Source organism: Oncorhynchus mykiss, chromosome 13 (assembly GCF_057628025.1).
Source record: "Oncorhynchus mykiss isolate SJ-2025 chromosome 13, ASM5762802v1, whole genome shotgun sequence".
In the NCBI taxonomy this organism is placed as follows: Eukaryota; Metazoa; Chordata; class Actinopteri; order Salmoniformes; family Salmonidae; genus Oncorhynchus; species Oncorhynchus mykiss.
In genome coordinates this window covers 22,006,290-22,024,975 of record NC_143034.1, presented here as the reverse complement: position 1 = coordinate 22,024,975, position 18,686 = coordinate 22,006,290, and the positions used below count along the sequence as shown (strand labels likewise).

At 42.3% G+C, this 18,686-nt stretch overlaps 3 protein-coding genes across 4 annotated transcripts; 2 read left to right on the top strand and 1 right to left on the bottom strand.

Moving 5' to 3' along the window:
* The first annotated feature begins 2,553 nt into the window (after positions 1-2,553).
* LOC110485695 (ATPase GET3) lies at positions 2,554-8,447 on the top strand. Of its 2 annotated transcripts, none has more exons than XM_036940335.2 (7): positions 2,554-2,739; positions 3,473-3,620; positions 4,048-4,196; positions 5,335-5,485; positions 5,792-5,899; positions 6,155-6,352; positions 6,455-8,447. In XM_036940335.2, the coding sequence occupies exons 1-7, from the start codon at positions 2,597-2,599 to the stop codon at positions 6,581-6,583; spliced, it is 1,026 nt and encodes a 341-aa protein (XP_036796230.1). In that variant the 5' UTR covers positions 2,554-2,596; the 3' UTR covers positions 6,584-8,447. The 2 variants fall into 2 exon arrangements, 1 of the variants encoding a protein (XP_036796230.1); XR_016485744.1 differs by having other exon boundaries at positions 2,559-2,739; positions 5,335-5,531; positions 6,455-7,115.
* Positions 8,448-9,033: 586 nt separating this feature from the next.
* Positions 9,034-17,311, top strand: LOC110485696 (bestrophin-2a-like). The gene is made up of 10 exons (XM_021556817.3): positions 9,034-9,200; positions 10,537-10,708; positions 10,823-10,917; positions 11,024-11,257; positions 11,632-11,786; positions 11,963-12,040; positions 12,170-12,322; positions 12,499-12,579; positions 15,697-15,851; positions 16,087-17,311. The coding sequence occupies exons 2-10, from the start codon at positions 10,557-10,559 to the stop codon at positions 16,976-16,978; spliced, it is 1,995 nt and encodes a 664-aa protein (XP_021412492.2). The 5' UTR covers positions 9,034-9,200; positions 10,537-10,556; the 3' UTR covers positions 16,979-17,311.
* Positions 17,312-17,613: 302 nt separating this feature from the next.
* LOC110485697 (protein Hook homolog 2-like) lies at positions 17,614-18,456 on the bottom strand. The gene is made up of 3 exons (XM_021556818.3): positions 18,298-18,456; positions 18,076-18,147; positions 17,614-17,880 (listed from the first exon to the last, which is right to left on the bottom strand). The coding sequence occupies exons 1-3, from the start codon at positions 18,352-18,354 to the stop codon at positions 17,728-17,730; spliced, it is 282 nt and encodes a 93-aa protein (XP_021412493.1). The 5' UTR covers positions 18,355-18,456; the 3' UTR covers positions 17,614-17,727.
* Positions 18,457-18,686: the final 230 nt, after the last annotated feature.

Genomic DNA, 18,686 nt, shown 5'->3' with positions numbered 1-18,686 from the left:
TCCGTGGTAGCTATGTACAGTACAGCACTGGGGTTCAATCCAGATAGCTCTGTATCTTTGGACTGTTTGTCTCATAGTTTACCAGACTTTTTTTGTATATGTCTTATTTTAAATCAACAATACAGACAATACAAATGTCTGCTCCCACAGAGAGTTCTCTGGTCAGAGGGTGCGCTTGCCCCCAGTCGCCCCGAGGGGCTAACAAGGCAAGGCCCCGGCCCAAAGAGATTTTCCAAGGGCTGGAAAAAAGAAGCCCGACTCGCGGGCAGGCATGAAGGAAAGCGCACCCATAAATACCAGGACCCAGCATGAAGCCAAACCACAAAACATAAATAACGAAAAGCAAAACATAGAATAATCACATCCCACCCTCACCCCTAATTGGAGGACATCAAACATTTGCCCTGTACATTTCTGTATATACTTATTTCAACACTCATAAATTCCGCCCTTCCAACAGCCACAGATCAACCCATCTTTCTCAATAAAATATGAATTCTACCATGGTGTCTCACTAGGGACTTGAACCTCCCCAACTGCAACATTTCTGCTGAAATTGCCTTAAAAATAAACATTGATTTAGTTTACTTGACTGGCTGGCCCCAGTGAAGACAGGACAGGTGGAGCTATATGTATTTGTCCCAAATGGCACCATTTTCCCTATTTAGTGCAGTCATAGGGCCATAGGGCTCTGGTCAAATGTAGTGCACTATGTAGGGAATGGGGTACAATTTGGGACAGATATCTTTCTATTACTGATGATTGTTGTTGGGATGTTTTAATTCTTGAGTTGGTGAAGGTCTGCACCCACGCGGTCTGTTGGATTGCACAATGTGTTCATCTGAGTCCTACTAGACTATTATCTGGTGTAGTCATGTTATCCAGTAGCTGTAGATGTACCCTTACTGGACAAAACATTAAGAACACCTTCCTAATATTGTTTCCTTTTGCCCTCAGAACAGTGGCTGCTTGCTATTTCTTTGTCACATTTTAGCTAGGCAGGTTAGGAGAATTAGGTTAAGGTTGGGGAAATGGTTAGGCTTAGCTAAAATGTTACAAGGAAGCAGAAAACATCCATGCAAAAAGGTCTCGAGTGGCAACCAATCTGGCCAATTAGCTTTTAGGTTTCTATACACTCACTTACGTTGATCCTCCCAATTATTTAGTAACGCCTACTTTCAAACACTCCATGTATGCACATGCCCATGACTCAAATTTGCATCAATGACTAAGGTCTGTCAGGATCGATTTTTCCTCAATATTGAACAATTTTGAAAACCTTTGAAAAACATTCTCATGAACCAGAAGTCCCAATAACATGGGTATGTGGCAGGTCTCTTAACTTAGTTTGAGAAAAGCTACAGGATTGGTTAAAAGATGGCTGAGTTATTGATAAATCAATCTTTATCAATGGACACATTTTCCTTTGTAAATTCATTTCACAGTGGCCTATCAACTTGAAACTGTTTAGGGCCACCAAAGACATTGGTATGATGAACCATCACAAGGAAACTACTGTATTAACAATTCACTTTTTTGACTATGTCATGAGTTTTAGTAAGGTTGGATGTCTTGCGTTTATAGCCATGGTGATCAACTGCACTGATGGAGCGGAAATCACAGAAGATATATGTGGTAGTTGCAGCAGAGAAATATTTGGGTGTGAGAGATTTTAGTGCAGAAGATCTACAGGAAGTTTTGAGAGAAGGGGTTCCATCATTCCAGGCCGATGGTCTGGTTTAGGATCGTTTAGGGCCAAAGTAGTAGGAATGGGGTGGTGGATTTGGGGGGATAGTGTATAGGTGCAGTGTTAGATGGTGGTGCAATTCAAGATTTCCCCATTCCCCTTTTCTTTATTTTAGGACCAATGTGTAATCCGCATTGTGAAAGGCAGGTAGCCTAAAGGTTAGAGTGTTGTGACAGTTACCGAAAGGTCACTGGTTCGAAAACCCAATCCGACAATGTGAAACATTTCTATGTGACCTTGAGCAAGGTACAGCCCACACATGGCCCCAATATGCAACACTGCATCTAGTCTATTTAAAATTCAGACGATTTAAAAAAGATAAATATATTAAAACTTTTCATTATTATTCCATGTTGATGTATTTTATGTCTTTTGAATTTGAAATACATACCGGCTCATTTTCCTCGAAGCCCACACATGGCCCATGTTTTCCCTTTGAGGACCCCAGACAAATAATGGTAATTCAATGCAACAAAAAAAGCTAACAATTTAGAATGGGCTGAAGATGGACTAGCCTATCAAGCATTTGTCAGAACTCTCCCATGACCAGTCAGCTGTTTATGTCTTGTAATGTGTCCTCTTACTATTATTTCTGATGTGGAATAAAAACAATTCCTAATAGATGGGCCTCCTTTGTCTTTGTTGCTCAATATCCATCCATTGTGTTATTGTTTCTTATAAATTGAGTGTTTTTCATTTGGTTTTTGATTAGATTGTTGGCTGAAAATATGTTTACATTTTGATCGCTAAACTATTTAGCCTTGGTATAGCCCAAAAGAGGGTCGCTTTTTTTTTACCCAGGTGTTTTTATTATTTGGTACATCCCATTTGCTGACCTGTACACACAAGATGGCAGCTTCGTTGGAAGAAGAATTTGAAGATGCGCCCGATGTGGAGCCTTTAGAACCAACATTGAAAAACATTATAGAGCAGAAATCTCTGAAATGGATATTTGTTGGAGGCAAAGGTGGCGTTGGCAAAACAACATGCAGGTAGGTCGATGCAAAATAGTGCTTTGTCACTGTTAGCTAACGTCACGAGCCAAATGAATGGCCTAGCCAAGTATAGATATCTAGCTAGCTAGCGTAGCTTGTTCAATACCGCTAGCCCGACGTTCAATTAATGTTTCTTTATTGACAGTCATTTACCATCAGCGTAGCTCTTATTTCAGTGGGAAACATAGTGAGCTAACGTTAGCTAGTTATATGGTTAGCTTAAATGACAATAATAGCTAGAAACTGTAGCTAACTAGTTAGCTAGCTGTCAAATTCATAACACTGTCATTACTTACTACGTTAGCTAACAATCCAGCGAGTTTTAAACAGTTTTGAACAATCTTTTACATTAACAGCAAACATCAGGTTAGCAAACTCCGCTATCTATCTAACGTTATCTAGCTAACTCGTTTTAGTTAGACACTACCATCAACTCAACATGGACCATCACTTTCAAACACCAATTTCAAAGTTCGGTGGTTAAATTTGTCAGTTTCATGCGAACCTGATTTTTATTTAATTGAGAAGACACTATGTTTCTAATGTAGTAATATATACATACGTAAACAATGTTTCTAACTGAAGGATTGATAAAGGTCTGTCTTGTTTGTCTGTGCTCGTGTGTCTGTCTATCAGTGTTCATGTCTGTGGTCATATTTGTCTGTCTGTGCGTGCTCATAACATTCTGTCTATGTGTGCTAAAGTATCTGTCTGTCCTTTGCCCCCACAGCTGCAGTCTGGCTGTACAGCTGGCTGCGGTGCGTGACAGCGTGCTCATCATCTCCACTGACCCGGCACACAACATCTCAGATGCCTTTGACCAGAAGTTCTCTAAGGTGCCCACAAAAGTCAAGGGCTACGAGAACCTCTTCGCTATGGTATGTCAGCATTAGACCCAGTCTCTCTGCCCCAGTTTTTTATTGTCTACACTACAGACTGGTGATGTCGCTCTCTGCAGTATGCACACGCTTACTAGGTTTTGAGAATGAGTAGAGGCAAAGAGCTGGTTTGTCAGACTACCTCCTCACCGTCAATATATTCATAGAAGTCGACTTAGGAGCTTATGTTGACTAGAGGGTGACATTCAGCAAGCTTTGTTTGGAGAATGACACAAGCAAGACTGTAAACTTTTGATTCACACAATAGTTTGTTTCACATACACAATAGAAATAGAAAATCTAGCTGTCAGTATATAAAACAAAGTTCTGCAAGCAAAGTCTGTTTTACCCCAAGATGGAGATTTTCTCTTTCCTCCTGTCTTGCCCTGACCTCTGCTCTGTCTGTGTTGTCTGTGTGCTCCTGCAGGAGATTGACCCCAGCCTGGGTGTGGCAGAGCTCCCAGATGAGTTCTTTGAAGAGGACAACATGCTGAGTATGGGCAAGAAGATGATGCAGGAGGCCATGAGCGCCTTCCCCGGCATCGACGAGGCCATGAGCTACGCAGAGGTCATGAGGTACGGAGACACACACACAGAGGTCATGAAGTCAACACTTAATGGCTCTCCACATTAGTTATCGATACACATTATGCTTTGAATGTTTTTAAAAGTTCTTTAAATTCAGTCAATCATTGGTTATGTTCAGTTTCTGTGATAGAAGCAGGGTAGCCTAGTGGTTAGAGCGTCGGACTAGTAACCGAAAGGTTGCAAGTTCAAATCCCTGAGCTGACAAGGTACAAATCTGTCGTTCTGCCCCTGAACAGGCAGTTCCCACTGTTCCTAGGCCGTCATTGAAAATAAGAATTTGTTCTTAACTGACTTGCCAAGTTAAATAATAATAAATATCCATGTTGGTCTGTACTTGTGGTAGTAGAAATTAGTTGGGCTGCTTTATTGTCACCCAAATCAAATTCATACTGGGTAAGCTTAACCATTTTCCTAAAATTTCCACGGCCATAATTTAAAAAATCCCCATCAAAATCCATCGGTTTAAATGAAAGATGTTTTTTTTTTGCATGGGCTGAGTCTCAATCCACCACATCCGCTGATATCGCACTTGCGGTGAAAAGTGGCAGAGCTAGAGCGGTGTTTGTCAGACCATTAGACATCCTGAAAATCGGTCTTCTCACGAATATGTCTGTAGTGTCTGAACGGTTTGGCCTACAAACTGAGACTCTCGATTTTGCTCTACAAACCCCCACAAGCATCACGGGACTCATCTGAAGTCGTTACTGCCTCTTCTGCCTGTAGGGGGGGGGGGGGGGGGTTCTACTAAGCTAAAATAGATTTGTTTTAAGATGGTCACACCAAGGATCATTTAGCTATTTGAATGTTAAGACCCCTTAAGGCAGGGTTTCCCAAACTGTTTTGTTTTTTACTCTAACATTACACAGCTGATTCAAAGCTTGATGATTAGTTGATTATTTTAATCAGCTGTGTAGTTCTAGGGCAAAACAAAACTCTGCCTTAATAAGGAGTCTTAAAATTCATAATCAAATAGCTAAATGGCCCTTGGTGTGACCATCTTAAAATAAATCTATATTTAAGCTTAGTAGAACCCCCCCCCCCCCCCAGCTTAGAAACTAGAGGGTTAATAAGGTTATATTGACTAACTCCAGTGTTCCTCAGTCATACTCTTTTCCTCTCCGTTCAGGTTAGTGAAAGGCATGAACTTCTCTGTGGTGGTGTTCGACACTGCCCCCACTGGCCACACGCTACGTCTGCTCAACTTCCCCACCATAGTGGAGAGAGGCCTGGGACGACTCATGCAGATCAAGAACCAGATCAGTCCCTTCATCTCACAGGTAAGGTCTACTAGCCCTAAACCAGATCAGCCCCTTCATCTCACAGGTAAGGTCTACTAGCCCTAAACCAGATCAGCCTCTTCATCTCACAGGTAAGGTCTACTAACCCTAAACCAGATCAGCCTCTTCATCTCCTAGGTAAGACCTACTGACTGTTGATTTATTTCTGTGTTAAGCATGAAGCTCTAGTTGCTCTGTTTTTATTGACCAGAGTTGCTGTCTGAGTCAGTAGCATCAGTTCTCTTATTGTTGCCACTTGTGCATGATCCTTCTCTCTAGTTCTCGCTCACTCTTTCTCCCCTGTAGATGTGTAACATGCTGGGTCTGGGAGACATGAACGCAGACCAGCTGGCCTCTAAGCTGGAGGAGACCCTACCAGTCATCCGCTCTGTCAGTGAGCAGTTCAAAGACCCTGTAAGTCAGACCAACACCGACCCATTTAGAAACATCGATCTCCTTAACAATGCTTTACCAAACATCTTCGCTCTAGGAAAACATTGTGGTGTGTATATACACCTGCATTATGTACATTTGATTGATAACCACTCTACTTCACTATGTGGAGTTATTTGAGTATTGTGTGTTAATTACAGTTTTTGGAGTCCGTATAGTGACTGTCTCTACTTGTGTTTGACGCCTCTCTCCGCTCCTCCCCACACACCCTCATAGGAACAAACAACGTTTATCTGTGTGTGCATCGCCGAGTTCCTGTCCTTGTACGAGACGGAGCGCCTGATCCAGGAGCTGGCCAAGTGTCGCATCGACACGCACAACATTATCGTCAACCAGCTGGTGTTCCCCGACTCAGACCGGCCATGCAAGATGTGCGAGGCCCGCCACAAGATCCAGTCCAAGTACCTGGACCAGGTAAAGCACGGCATAAGTAGTCTTCATGTTGTCAATGGCAGTAGTCTGTCACCACGTGCTCTGCCCCTACAATGGTGTCCTAACCTTTATTTTCTGTCCCAGATGGAGGATCTATATGAAGATTTCCACATAATCAAGTTACCGCTGCTGCCCCACGAGGTACGGGGGTCCGAAAAAGTCAACACCTTCTCAATGCAACTCTTGGAGCCCTACATCCCCCCTACCAAGTGATTGACCTCTGACTCCCAGTCGCAGTCTGAACTCACCATCTCCGTCCCCCTTGACCCCAGCCTCACTCCTGCATTACAGCAACCCAGCAAGAACATCCCCATCCTCTTCATCTTCAGGAACCTAAACCACTACAGCAAGAACGACACACACACACACACACACACACACACAGGGGGCGGACAACACAGAACACAAGGACACACAACCACCTGCTCCTGTTGTAGGCCTACAGTCTAAAAGCGAAAGGAGGATCCACATGTGATTTCTCTCTCCTTTCACTTTTCTCTATCATTCTATCTATACCATTCTCTCCATCATATCTCACCAGGGAAAGATGAACTATTCCTAAAGAATGTAACTTTTCCCAGAGGAACACTCAAGGCCCCCCCCCTTTCTCCTCTCCTCCTCCTCCTGCCTCCATCCTATTTTTCCTTCCATATTCCAGCCTCAGTAATGTACAAGTGAAACTATCCCTAATGGCTGAGTTTGGTGCCGCTGCTGTGTTTTTCAGTATAAAACAGCTTTGAGACGATGGACTGCATCTTTGGTTTTTACCATGTGGTTTAATTAGACTGTATCTGTTTGGTTTGCATCTGAAATGGCACCCTATTCCCTGTATAGTGCATTATTGCCACACATTTTGACCAGGGCCCTGGTCAAAAGTAGTGCACTATATATAGGGAATAGGGTGCCATTTTGGATGCACATTCTGACTTCTTAATGCCCTCCATTGTGGGAATGGAAAATAATATGAGTCGTGGGAAAGTTTAGTCTGTTTTGGATGAAGGTGGGTGTGTGATGCAGGGTGAGGACTTACGACCCCAGGGTGAATAGTCATTATGAAGAGGGATATAGGCCTAGAGGGAAGGGTTTTGTCCCACCAATCCCATCAGTCCACTGACCAGCCTTAGAAGAGCATTTGAATATTTGAGTAATAATAGCATGGACATACTTAACTACATTATTTGACCAAAATGTTGTTCTCACGCACCACATGTTTATGGTGTAAATAACATGTCCCCACCTACATTTAGTTCAGCTCTTGGATAAAGAAATGATATTTATTGATCACTGAGCAGTGTCATTCATCTATAATCTACAGTATCAGATGGCTACTTGTAATTATTTTATGCCAATGTCATTGTTTTCCCTACTCTAGGATGCCACTGAAGCAGTCTTTGTGTAAAGCTTTTAAAGTGCTACTTTTCTCTCTAGCCTGGTTGAACCAGACTGAATGCTGCACTCACCATTGATTACCATTGAGTACAGTGTTCAGCCTGGGTGGGGGGGGACTTAGCCTGGTTAAACAAATCTCTTTCTCCCTGGTCAAAAGTAGTGCATTTTATATAGGGAATGGTGTGCTGTTTCAGACACACCCTGTCTGTTGTGTAGAGGGCTCTCTATTCGGGTACACAGCGTGATGCTAGTTGGCTACTTGGCTTAATGAATGCCTTAATGCATTATAATATACAATTGATTACTGAATGTTGATTGGTCCCCTGTTGAAAGGTTGGTTCATTATTTAGCTCCTATTTAGACATCATCCAGTGTGGGATTTTTGTGTTGCCTGCATTTTTGCATTGGTGCACAATTGGCACAGCTTTTTTGATCCACAGGCAAAATGTCCCACTAGCTGTCAATTTGACTTGTCATCAAGATAGTCACACACCAGAAGTGGTCATTATACTACCAGCTATAGCCCCATAATCTCTGCAGTAGCAACACAAGTCTTGGAAGGGTCCTTTTTGATTTGATTTTGTCCATGCAATGTTATTAATGCTTCAAGTTATGCATAACCCCCCCCCCCCCCCAGGCAATTGTTAAACTTACTAAATAAAAAACAAACATGTCTAATTCGCAGGGAGATTGTTGGTTACGTGTTGTTATTTATTAACACAGCTTTCATAACCAAATAATGTTACGAACTACAATATAGACATTGTGATTGGGTCACAAGTAGGCCCTAAGTAGACTCTTGGACGCAGGCGACCCCAAGACGCAGCCGGGACACGCATGGATGGTCTGCGGTACAACATGCCTTGTTGAACAACAGATTTGTCTTGACAGGTCCTGACTTTGTGGGTAACTTCTACGCTCAGAACCTGCAAACAACAAGCCTCCTGTTGAGCTGACACGGTGTTTTGTAGAATGAATTCAAATTTGTCAATGGACTGGAAAAAAACACTTGCCTCGTTCAAAAAATATAATGCACCATAAACATTTTCTAATATATGCACAATGTAATAAATATTACCATACTGTTACATGGTTTAGTCTTTTTTTTTTATCAGTGGCAGTCTGACTTTTCCTATTTTCCAATACTTTTTTTTCTTCTAATTTTTACCCACTTGCGTTTTTGACATTGTGTAGCTCTCGGCAGGCTGTCGCTTGTGGTCCATCACCGATTTAAAATGCACTGTGCAGAAAAGCTCGCTCTCCCAGTAGGGGACATACACTAACGAGCTTCGTCTCCTCCAATTTTCGGGATTTGCCCCGGGGCGCTCGAACCACAGAACGCACTGCTGAGGCTCCAGCATCCAACGATTACCCTCTACTGCTGTCTTCTTTTACTGTATGATGTATCGCTGAATGGGTTACCAACGGTGGACGTAGAATGGTTCGTAGAGAATATTAAAGTTGTACAGCTGTATTAGGCTATGGAATATGTAAGGGCTTTGATCGTGCGCAGCAATAATGCTAAGCGCGGAGATTGTTGATTAACCTGAACCTGCAAACACCCCAAAGATCCACTCACTGTACGTAGACTAGACGTAATACCATTTGTTTCATATCTGTCCTAAATTTGTCCATCGAACTAGGTGTTTTCATGGACTTTTACGCAAAGTCTAAATGTATTGTGTTCTGGTGAGGTGTTGGTGGATGGGAAGGGAAAGCTCTGGACACAATTCTGCAGTTGTCTGCTTAATGCTGTATGCTGTCGTCTGGACTCTCATACATAATAAGTATATTTGCCTCTCCTCGTCACGCCTTGAGCAAACTCGCAAAAAACCCCAAAAATGCATTGTACAAAATGTGCATGTTAATATTTCAAAATACTCTAACTTAATTTTAGAAACATTGTACACCAATACAATAATTTGCTAATAAGTGCTAAATATTTATTTGAGTGTACTGTTGCACCACTATATCCGAGGCATACTAATGAGGTAACAACGCCATTCCTGACATGACCGGACAGGTATCAAAATGAACGATAGCTAAATTAAATACAAAAACGTCACATTTCACAACATAACTGCATGGAATGGATACAAATGCAAGGCAAACGTTAATGCTGCCGTCTGGACTGTCGTACATAAGTATATTTGCCTGACAAAAGACATTCCCGTGAGAAAATCGTCAGAAAACTCACGCTGTCTGTACCTGAAAGAGAGCCTCTCACGCACCCAAAGCTAACCGTAGCTGGGCTAACCTCGCAAATTTGCAACTAAAGTTGCTCTCGAAAATTATCCCCATTCACGCTAATATTCATACTAACAGTAGTACAACAACACTTAATAAATTATGATATAATTTTTGCTTGTTTTTTTGTGTGCATTTGTGAACACTTGCTAACATGTGCATTCAAAATAAACATAAACACATACCTCTCCTCATCACGCTTTGACCAAACTGAGGCGTAAAAGCATGGTTCTCGTAGATTACATCACAACATCAACACAATTTAGAAAATAAATACAGTAAAATACTTCACTTTTGAAAGTATTGTAATAGATCTGAAAATAACCATAAATTAATAAATGAAAAATAAATATGAGGGATTTTCAGTGAAAAATAAAGTATATTTTACACCTGTTACATAAACAAAACTGTATAGGTATGATTTGTGGAGGGTTAGACATGGGTTTTCTTTCCATTTCCCTTGATTAATAGAAACAAAACTAACACAATATATGTTTTCCGAGATATACATTTTTTTTTTAATATGATAGAATAACTGATAGACGACATCATGACGGTCACCTACACCGCGCAAGTTGCCAATGCGCGCTTCTGCGGGTTCTCCAAACTGCTCCTAGCCTGGAGGGGAAGCATCTACAAGGTCTTATGGAAGGAGTTCCTTGCTTTCTTCGCCATGTACACTGCCATCAGTGTCACATACAGGTATGAGAGCCTTTGGCTACCAAGTTACATAATTATTTGAACTTTCCATTACTATTTGAAGATTTCAGTTTGTTTTAATTGGTGCACATTATTATGTAACTTTTACCTCTTAAGATTCTTCCTCTTTGATGACCAGAAGAGGTATTTTGAAAAACTGGCAATTTACTGCAACCACTATGCCAGTCTCATCCCCATGTCTTTTGTGCTAGGTGGGCAATATTACTAAATCATTAACACAGATTATATTAGAATATTCTTCTATTCTATAAGAAAATACCACCATTCTTTACAGAACCATTTGCTGCTGTTTTCCAGGTTTTTACGTGACACTGGTGGTGAACCGCTGGTGGAATCAGTACACCCGCATTCCATTACCTGACCGCCTGATGTGCGTGCTCTCCGGCGGCCTGCAGGGTGTGGACGAGCGCGGGCGGCTGCTGCGACGCACCATGATGCGCTATGCAAGTCTGTCCGCGTTACTGATTTTGCGCTCGGTCAGCACCGCGGTGTTCAAACGCTTCCCGACCATGGACCACGTCGTGGAAGCAGGTAAATGTGTCATTCAGATGCAGCTAAGAGACTGCCTTTGAGGAGATATTGCACTTTCCAGATGTCGCCTTCAAGGAAAAATTGCACTTTGCATATTTTCAGAATTCAAACACAAGAAAGTAGCCTACAGTGTACATCTGGATACACCATACCACTTGCAGTTTTGTCCCACATCTTGTGGGACAAAACTGGCTCCAAAGGCTCCAAACACATACCTATAGTTTATGTAGCGGTCTAGCGGTAGCCCTGCCTGCAACTTTAATCAGTGTCACCCTCGGTCCAATTTCCTCTTGGCCTAATTAAGACATTGGGTTTCAAAGCAGTACATGGGAGTTCAGACCTCACCTGTGACAGATACACTCCCCTCTCCTCAGGGTTCATGACCAGGGAGGAGCGGAAGAAGTTTGAGAGCCTCAAGTCCCCCTATAACAAGTACTGGATTCCCTGTGTGTGGTTCACTAACCTGGCCGCCCTGGCCCGCTGTGAGGGCAGGATTAAGGACGACAGCACCCTCAAACTAGTGCTGGAGGTAGTCTACAATACAACACACATAAAGTGACATAGTGATAAACCACATTATGTCAATAGTTATATGACATGAATAAGCTGTACCCGACTTACATACTGACTGAACCTTACACAAAAACAATACGTTCAACAAAAACGATAACTTACATTTGTGTGCTTGTCTGTTTATGTCGGCAGGAGCTCAATCATTTCAGAGGGAACTGCAGTATGCTTTTCCATTACGATATGATCAGTGTTCCCCTGGTCTACACTCAGGTTTGTGTGTGTGTGTGTGTGTGTGTGTGTGTGTGCATGCAGGTGATTGTATGTGCAATAATTGTCAAATTTTCTCTGTCGGCATCACTCATTCGGTGTCCTATGTTCTCGTCTCCACCATCCCTATAGGTGGTGACTCTGGCCGTGTACAGTTTTTTCTTCGTGTGTCTGATAGGACGTCAGTTCCTGGACCCCACACAGGGCTACCTGGGTCATGACCTGGACCTGTACGTCCCCATCTTCACTCTGCTACAGTTCTTCTTCTACGCTGGCTGGCTCAAGGTCAGTGGAAGTTCATTGTTGTGTTCTCAAGGTAGCAAATGGAAGAAAACCAGACTGAAACAGGGAGAGGCTACCAAAAACAAACATATTTTTTATTTATTTCCGTTGCAAATTGTTTTAAAACATTTCCCTTGCGTGCCCCAATGAACATTACCAATTTTTTGTATGTTTTTCAGGTAGCAGAGCAGTTGATAAACCCATTTGGAGAGGACGATGATGACTTTGAGACCAACTGGCTGATAGACAGGAACTTCCAGGTTTATATTGAATCACATGTATTGCTATCCTTCTCACAACCCCCCATTGTTATCGTAGATGTAATATATGCATGTATATGTAGTGGGTAATGCTTCATATTTGTGAAACTACAAATATACCACATGTAACCCGTAATAAGACGAAGCAATTAGCCCATTAAATGAATTAAATGGCTCCATAATATAGATCGCAATATGTAAGACCATGGTTAAACCATGTGCTATCAAGTATTGTATGTTTAGCGGACTAAGATCAAGGAATGGTCATAAAATCAAATATCAAAGCAAGTATAATTTAATAACTTTGTAAAATGAATGGTTTCACATACAAGGCATAACGATTAAGCTACAAGGCAATACTGACATTAACAAAGCATTAGTCTAGGCATAACGATTAAGTTACAAGGCAATACTGACATTAACAAAGCATTAGTCTAGGCATAACGATTAAGCTACAAGGCAATACTGACATTAACAAAGCATTAGTCTAGGCATAAAGATTAAGCTACAAGGCAATACTGACATTAACAAAGAATTAGTCTAGGCATAAAGATTAAGCTACAAGGCAAGACTGATATTAACAAAGCATTAGTCTAGGCATAACGATTAAGCTACAAGGCAATACTGACATTAACAAAGAATTAGTCTAGGCATAAAGATTAAGCTACAAGGCAAGACTGACATTAACAAAGCATTAGTCTAGGCATAAAGATTAAGCTACAAGGCAATACTGACATTAACAAAGCATTAGTCTAGGCATAAAGATTAAGCTACAAGGCAATACTGACATTAACAAAGCATTAGTCTAGGCATAAAGATTAAGCTACAAGGCAAGACTGACATTAACAAAGCATTAGTCTAGGCATAAAGATTAAGCTACAAGGCAATACTGACATTAACAAAGCATTAGTCTAGGCATAAAGATTAAGCTACAAGGCAATACTGACATTAACAAAGCATTAGTCTAGGCATAAAGATTAAGCTACAAGGCAATACTGACATTAACAAAGCATTAGTCTAGGCATAAAGATTAAGCTACAAGGCAATACTGACATTAACAAAGCATTAGTCTAGGCATAAAGATTAAGCTACAAGGCAATACTGACATTGACAAAGCATTAGTCTAGGCATAAAGATCCAGTGGTGTAAGAAGTACCCCATTGTCATACTTGAGTAAAAGTAAAGATACATTCATAGAGAATGACTCAAGTAAAAGTGAAAGTCACCCAGTAAAATACTACTTGAGTAAAAGTCTAAAAGTATAAATCATTTAAAATTCCTCACATTAAGCAAACCAGACAGCACCATTTTCTTGTTTGTTTTTTAATTTATGGTGGCCCACTCCGACACTCAGACATAATTTACAAACGAAGCGTGTGTGTTTAGTAAGTCCACCAGATGGCAGTAGAGATGACCAGGGATGTATTCTTGATAAGTGTGTGAATTGCACCATTTTCCTGTCCTGCTAAGGAGCATTCACTACTTTTGGGAGTCAGGGAAAATGTATGGAGTAAAAAGTAGATACTTTTCTTTAGGAATGTAGTGAAGTAAAAGTAAAATTAGTCAAGAATATAAATAGTAAAGAAAGTACAGATACCCCCAAAACTACTTAAGTAGTACTTCAAAGTATTCCCGAGAGGACCATAAAACACCTTTGCACAGAGTAATTTAGAGTTCACCCTCCTGCTAAGGAGCATTCACTACTTTATACAAGTTACCACAGAGATCATCCACTGAACAAAAATATGAACGCAACATGCAACAATTTTAAAGATTTTACTGAGTTACAGTGCATATAAGGAAATCTGTCAATTGAAATAAATTCATTAGGGCCTAATCTATGGATTTCACATGACTGGAATATAGATATGCATCTGTTGGTCACAGATACCTTAACAAAAAGGTAGGGATGTGGATCAGAAAGCCAGTCAGTATCTGGTGTGATCACCATTTACCTCATGCAGCACGACACATCTCCTTCTCATAGAGTTGATCAGGCTGTTGATTGATTGTGGCCAGTGGAATGTTGTCCCACTCCTCTTCAATTCAATTTAATGGCTGGAACGGGGCAAATGGAATGGCATGAAGCACATACAAACCATGTTTGATGTATTTCATACCAATCCACCCATTCCGCTCCAGCCATTACCACGAGCTCGTCCTCCCCAATTAAGATGCCACCAACCTCCTGTGGTGCAAACCCACAGTTTCATCAGCTGTCCGGGTGGCTGGTCTCAGACAATCCCACAGGTGAAAAAGCCGGATGTGGAGGTCCTGGGCTGGCGTGGTTACACGTGATCTACGTTTTTGAGGCCAGTTGGACGTACTGCCAAATTCTCTTAAACGACTTTAGAGTCTACTTATTGTAGAGAAATGATCATTAAATTCTCTGGCAACAGCTCTGGTGGACATTCCTGCAGTCAGCATGCCAATTGCATCTCCCTCAAAACTTGAGACATCTCTGGCATTGTGTTGTGTGACAGAACTGCACATTTTAGAGTGGTCAGCACAAGGTGCACCTGTGTAATGATCCTGCTGTTTAATCAGCTTCTTGATATGCCACACTCCATGTCAGGTGGATGGATTATCTTGTAAAAGGTTAAATGCTAACAAACAGGGATGTAACAAAACAAAAATAAGTAAGCTTTCGGTGCATTTTTAAAATGTCATTTCAGCTCATTAAACATGGGACCAACACTTTACATGTTGCGTTTATATTTTTGTTCAATATACATACATATAGATAGCTTCAGAGTCCTCTTTAAGGTACACGTTTCAGATAGATACCAGACATGGATACTATAGCTTTATTTTATAGTAGTCAGTCCTCTGTAACAGAGAGATACATTTTGGCCCCTCAGGGGGGAAGGGCTGGCTAGTCCTTGAGCATTGTCCTTTGTGCTTTCCTTGTGTTACTGGCCATTTGCTATGCAGCTCCAGGTGACAGAGAGCACATAAATTAGGGCCGAGCCTACACTTGTACATGAGTGGGATAAGTACTTTTGAAACATTCAAAGTGAGAGAATAAAAGGGTGGGGTGAAAGGAAACTTCAACAGAAGAGTTTCTTGGAACTTCCCTCATCTGAAACTGAAGAGGTTGAGTGTGTGTTTCCTCAGGTCTCCATGATGGCAGTCGATGAGATGTATGGGGATCTTCCCATCATGGAAAGAGACCGATATTGGAACGACTCTAACCCTCGTCCTCCCTACACTGCAGCAACTCTATTCGGGCTGCGCAAACCCTCCTTCCAGGGCTCCACATTCGACATGGCGTAAGTCTCTATTCTATTCTATTTTATTTTATTATATTTTTGGGGCAAGTGCAATACATTTCTACAATACACCTCAAATATGTGTTCACCTCGTTGCAAGCAAGGATATTCCGTATGTGTGTCTTACAAGTCCAAAGATGATTAGTTGTATGTTTCTAACCTTGATAACACTTCTGTATGGCCCTAAGGGCATTATTCAAGTTGTAGTGATTTGAATTGAGTCTGTCCCCTCCAGGATTCCCAAAGAGGAGATGCACTTCGCTCCCCTGGCAGATATCACTGAGAATGTGGAGTCTCAGGGTGGGGGCCACCACCCCAACATGGCCCTGTTCAACCGGCTCCTCTTCACTGCCCCGTCCCCCACGGGACTCATTGGAGGGGCGCTGCGCCGCACCTCCGCCCAGCTCCAAAGGTTCCGCCGTCGCTCCGGGATGTACCCGCCCTCGTTCAGTGATGAAGAGGGTGAGGACGAGGATGACGAAGGTGGGAAGACTTTGGGGCCATCTGGGGGCTCGCTGCCGTCTGTTTTAGCTCAGGATACTCAGAGTACCATATGTAGTTGTGGAGGGGTGTTTAATGCTAGGACACCCCTCATGGAGGTACAGTTTGGGGATGGGGTGGAGAGATGTGGGGACGCCCTTCAAAGCCAGGAAGAGATTATGGAAGAAGAGGAAGAAGAAAAGGATGAGGGGAACACCCAGAAGGGGGCAGAGAAAGAAAAGATGGAGGAAGGGAACACTGAGGTGACAGGAGATATTCAAAGCCGCATGCCACTGCTCCCATCACCCCTCCAGCCTTCCAGAGACCGAGGCCAAACATCCATCAGACAACCCCAGAATAAGACACCCAGACCAGCCTCGACAACCCCCTCCAGCCCCCTAGCCCCCAGAATCATCCACCCCCGTTCCACAGCCTGCTCCACCCAAGACCTTTTCATCTCTGAACCAATCACAGAGCAGAGCACAGTGATCCCCGCCATTCCCAAGCCGCCCATTGGTGGAGCCAAGATGTCTTTCCTCACTGTGCCGTCCTACAGCGCCCCACAGCGTCATAGGAGCGTCAGCATGGGGTCAGAGTCCCCATCGGCTCCGAAACGAGAAACTGCACCCTGTTCTAGCCAAAATTAGTGCACTACTTAGGGAATAGGATGCCATTTCAGAACCGGACTATGAGTAAGGGAGAACATACACACTTCTGTCCAACTGGGACCAACACATTACACTGAAAAGCTAGGTCATATATCACTGTAGTATGTTCATGAGAAATCACTGGTCTATAGATCATCTGCATGAAGTTCATCCTACTGATCAATCCACCCAGATGCTGCAAGGTTGAGCTGCAGCTTTCACTGTGTTCACCAATCTTACACTGTACATTTACTTTAGATGAATGATTTTTCACCTTGTTACGTTGTTATGAATTATAATGAATTATAATGAGGTAAATAAAAAGAAAAGACAAATCTTTCTTGCCATAGTTCCATTTCTGTTGCTATGAGACACAATAGCTTGGGATGACAGCAGATATGTGAGACAATACAGTCAAATAAAATCTGGAGAAAATGAGCGCTATACTGTAAGTCATGTTGATATTTGTTGAAAATCCATTGGCAACACATTGTAATAGTGATGTTCCTTTACTGTCCTATCTATTCCTTTAAAACTTTTAGATTCAAACTGAGATGGACAAAAAACGAACACCAATACCATTTGACCAGCAGGTGGCGCCAATGTTACATAAAATAGTTTTTTTAACGTCCAATATTTTTTTAAACAGCCACAAAAATCCCATCAACATCCTCTTCCAACGTTCCTTGTCCATCCAGTGTCAATCCCACCATCCCCAACAGAGGGACCTCTCCCTCCATCTCTCCCTCCTATCTGGGCTGTAGCTTGGGAGAGAGCCCCATGCCTCTCCTGCTCCTGGCCTGGGTGGACTGCCTCTGCTGGGCCAGGAAGGACTGGGCTTGGCCTGGAGGCCTGCAAGAGCCCTCAGACAGCCTCAGCTCCTGCTGCTGGAGAGTCACACACTGGAGGGGATGCATAAAAACGAATTTCTCATTCAAACAGTAGAGTCCGCTCAGGAGTGACATACACATGGTTTAACAATAACATTCAGTCCTCACTTTTCCAACTTTCTTCATTTGAAATGAGACCCTATACCCTATATAGTGGACTAGTTTTGGGGTAATGCACTATATAGGGAAACATTATCACACACTCACCATACTATACCAGTCTGTAATAGTGAGTTTTTCCTCTTGGTCTTGTCTGGACATGATCCTCTCATGTGAGTCCTGGAACATCAACAGATAGAGTAATATCAACATTTGATATTATAATATATATAATTATATATAATTAAGAGCATTGGGTGGTGCATTAAAGATTTGCCACAGATGATGGCGTATGACAAACATAGTTCTGAAATCGGGCCAAGCACTCACTTCTTTGACAGCTGTCATGATGACATCACAGGAAGTAGTCTCCTCTTCAGTCGTCATCGTCTAAATGTATCACAATGATGCCCATAAAACATCAGTACTCCAACCAAACCACAAAAATAGGGCCACTGACTGACCACTAGCCAAACAGCAACATCTAGCCAGAGAAATTGTATCACATTAACAGTCAAATCAAATCAAAATGTATTGGTCACAGATCCTCGTAAAACTGACTTTCCGACCGATCCTCGACTTCGGCGATGTCATTTACAAAATAGCTTCCAATACTCTACTCAGCAAACTGGATGCAGTCTATCACAGTGCCATCCGTTTTGTCACCAAAGCCCCTTATCCCACCCACCACTGCGACCTGTATGCTCTCGTCGGCTAGC

What these genes read in the sequence shown, in the direction of transcription:
- LOC110485696 (XM_021556817.3), top strand. Translation starts at nt 10,557, where the DNA reads ATGACGGTCACCTACACCGCGCAAGTTGCCAATGCGCGCTTCTGCGGG. An exon ending in GCCATCAGTGTCACATACAG is followed by an intron (nt 10,709 to 10,822) that starts GTATGAGAGCCT and finishes TTACCTCTTAAG; the next exon opens with ATTCTTCCTCTTTGATGACC. An exon ending in CCCTCAAACTAGTGCTGGAG is followed by an intron (nt 11,787 to 11,962) that starts GTAGTCTACAAT and finishes TTATGTCGGCAG; the next exon opens with GAGCTCAATCATTTCAGAGG.
- LOC110485697 (XM_021556818.3), bottom strand. Translation starts at nt 18,354, where the DNA reads ATGACGACTGAAGAGGAGACTACTTCCTGTGATGTCATCATGACAGCT. An exon ending in TCATGACAGCTGTCAAAGAA is followed by an intron (nt 18,148 to 18,297) that starts GTGAGTGCTTGG and finishes TTGATGTTCCAG; the next exon opens with GACTCACATGAGAGGATCAT. An exon ending in TTACAGACTGGTATAGTATG is followed by an intron (nt 17,881 to 18,075) that starts GTGAGTGTGTGA and finishes CATCCCCTCCAG; the next exon opens with TGTGTGACTCTCCAGCAGCA.
- LOC110485695 (XM_036940335.2), top strand. Translation starts at nt 2,597, where the DNA reads ATGGCAGCTTCGTTGGAAGAAGAATTTGAAGATGCGCCCGATGTGGAG. An exon ending in TCAGTCCCTTCATCTCACAG is followed by an intron (nt 5,486 to 5,791) that starts GTAAGGTCTACT and finishes TCTCCCCTGTAG; the next exon opens with ATGTGTAACATGCTGGGTCT. An exon ending in AGTCCAAGTACCTGGACCAG is followed by an intron (nt 6,353 to 6,454) that starts GTAAAGCACGGC and finishes TTTCTGTCCCAG; the next exon opens with ATGGAGGATCTATATGAAGA.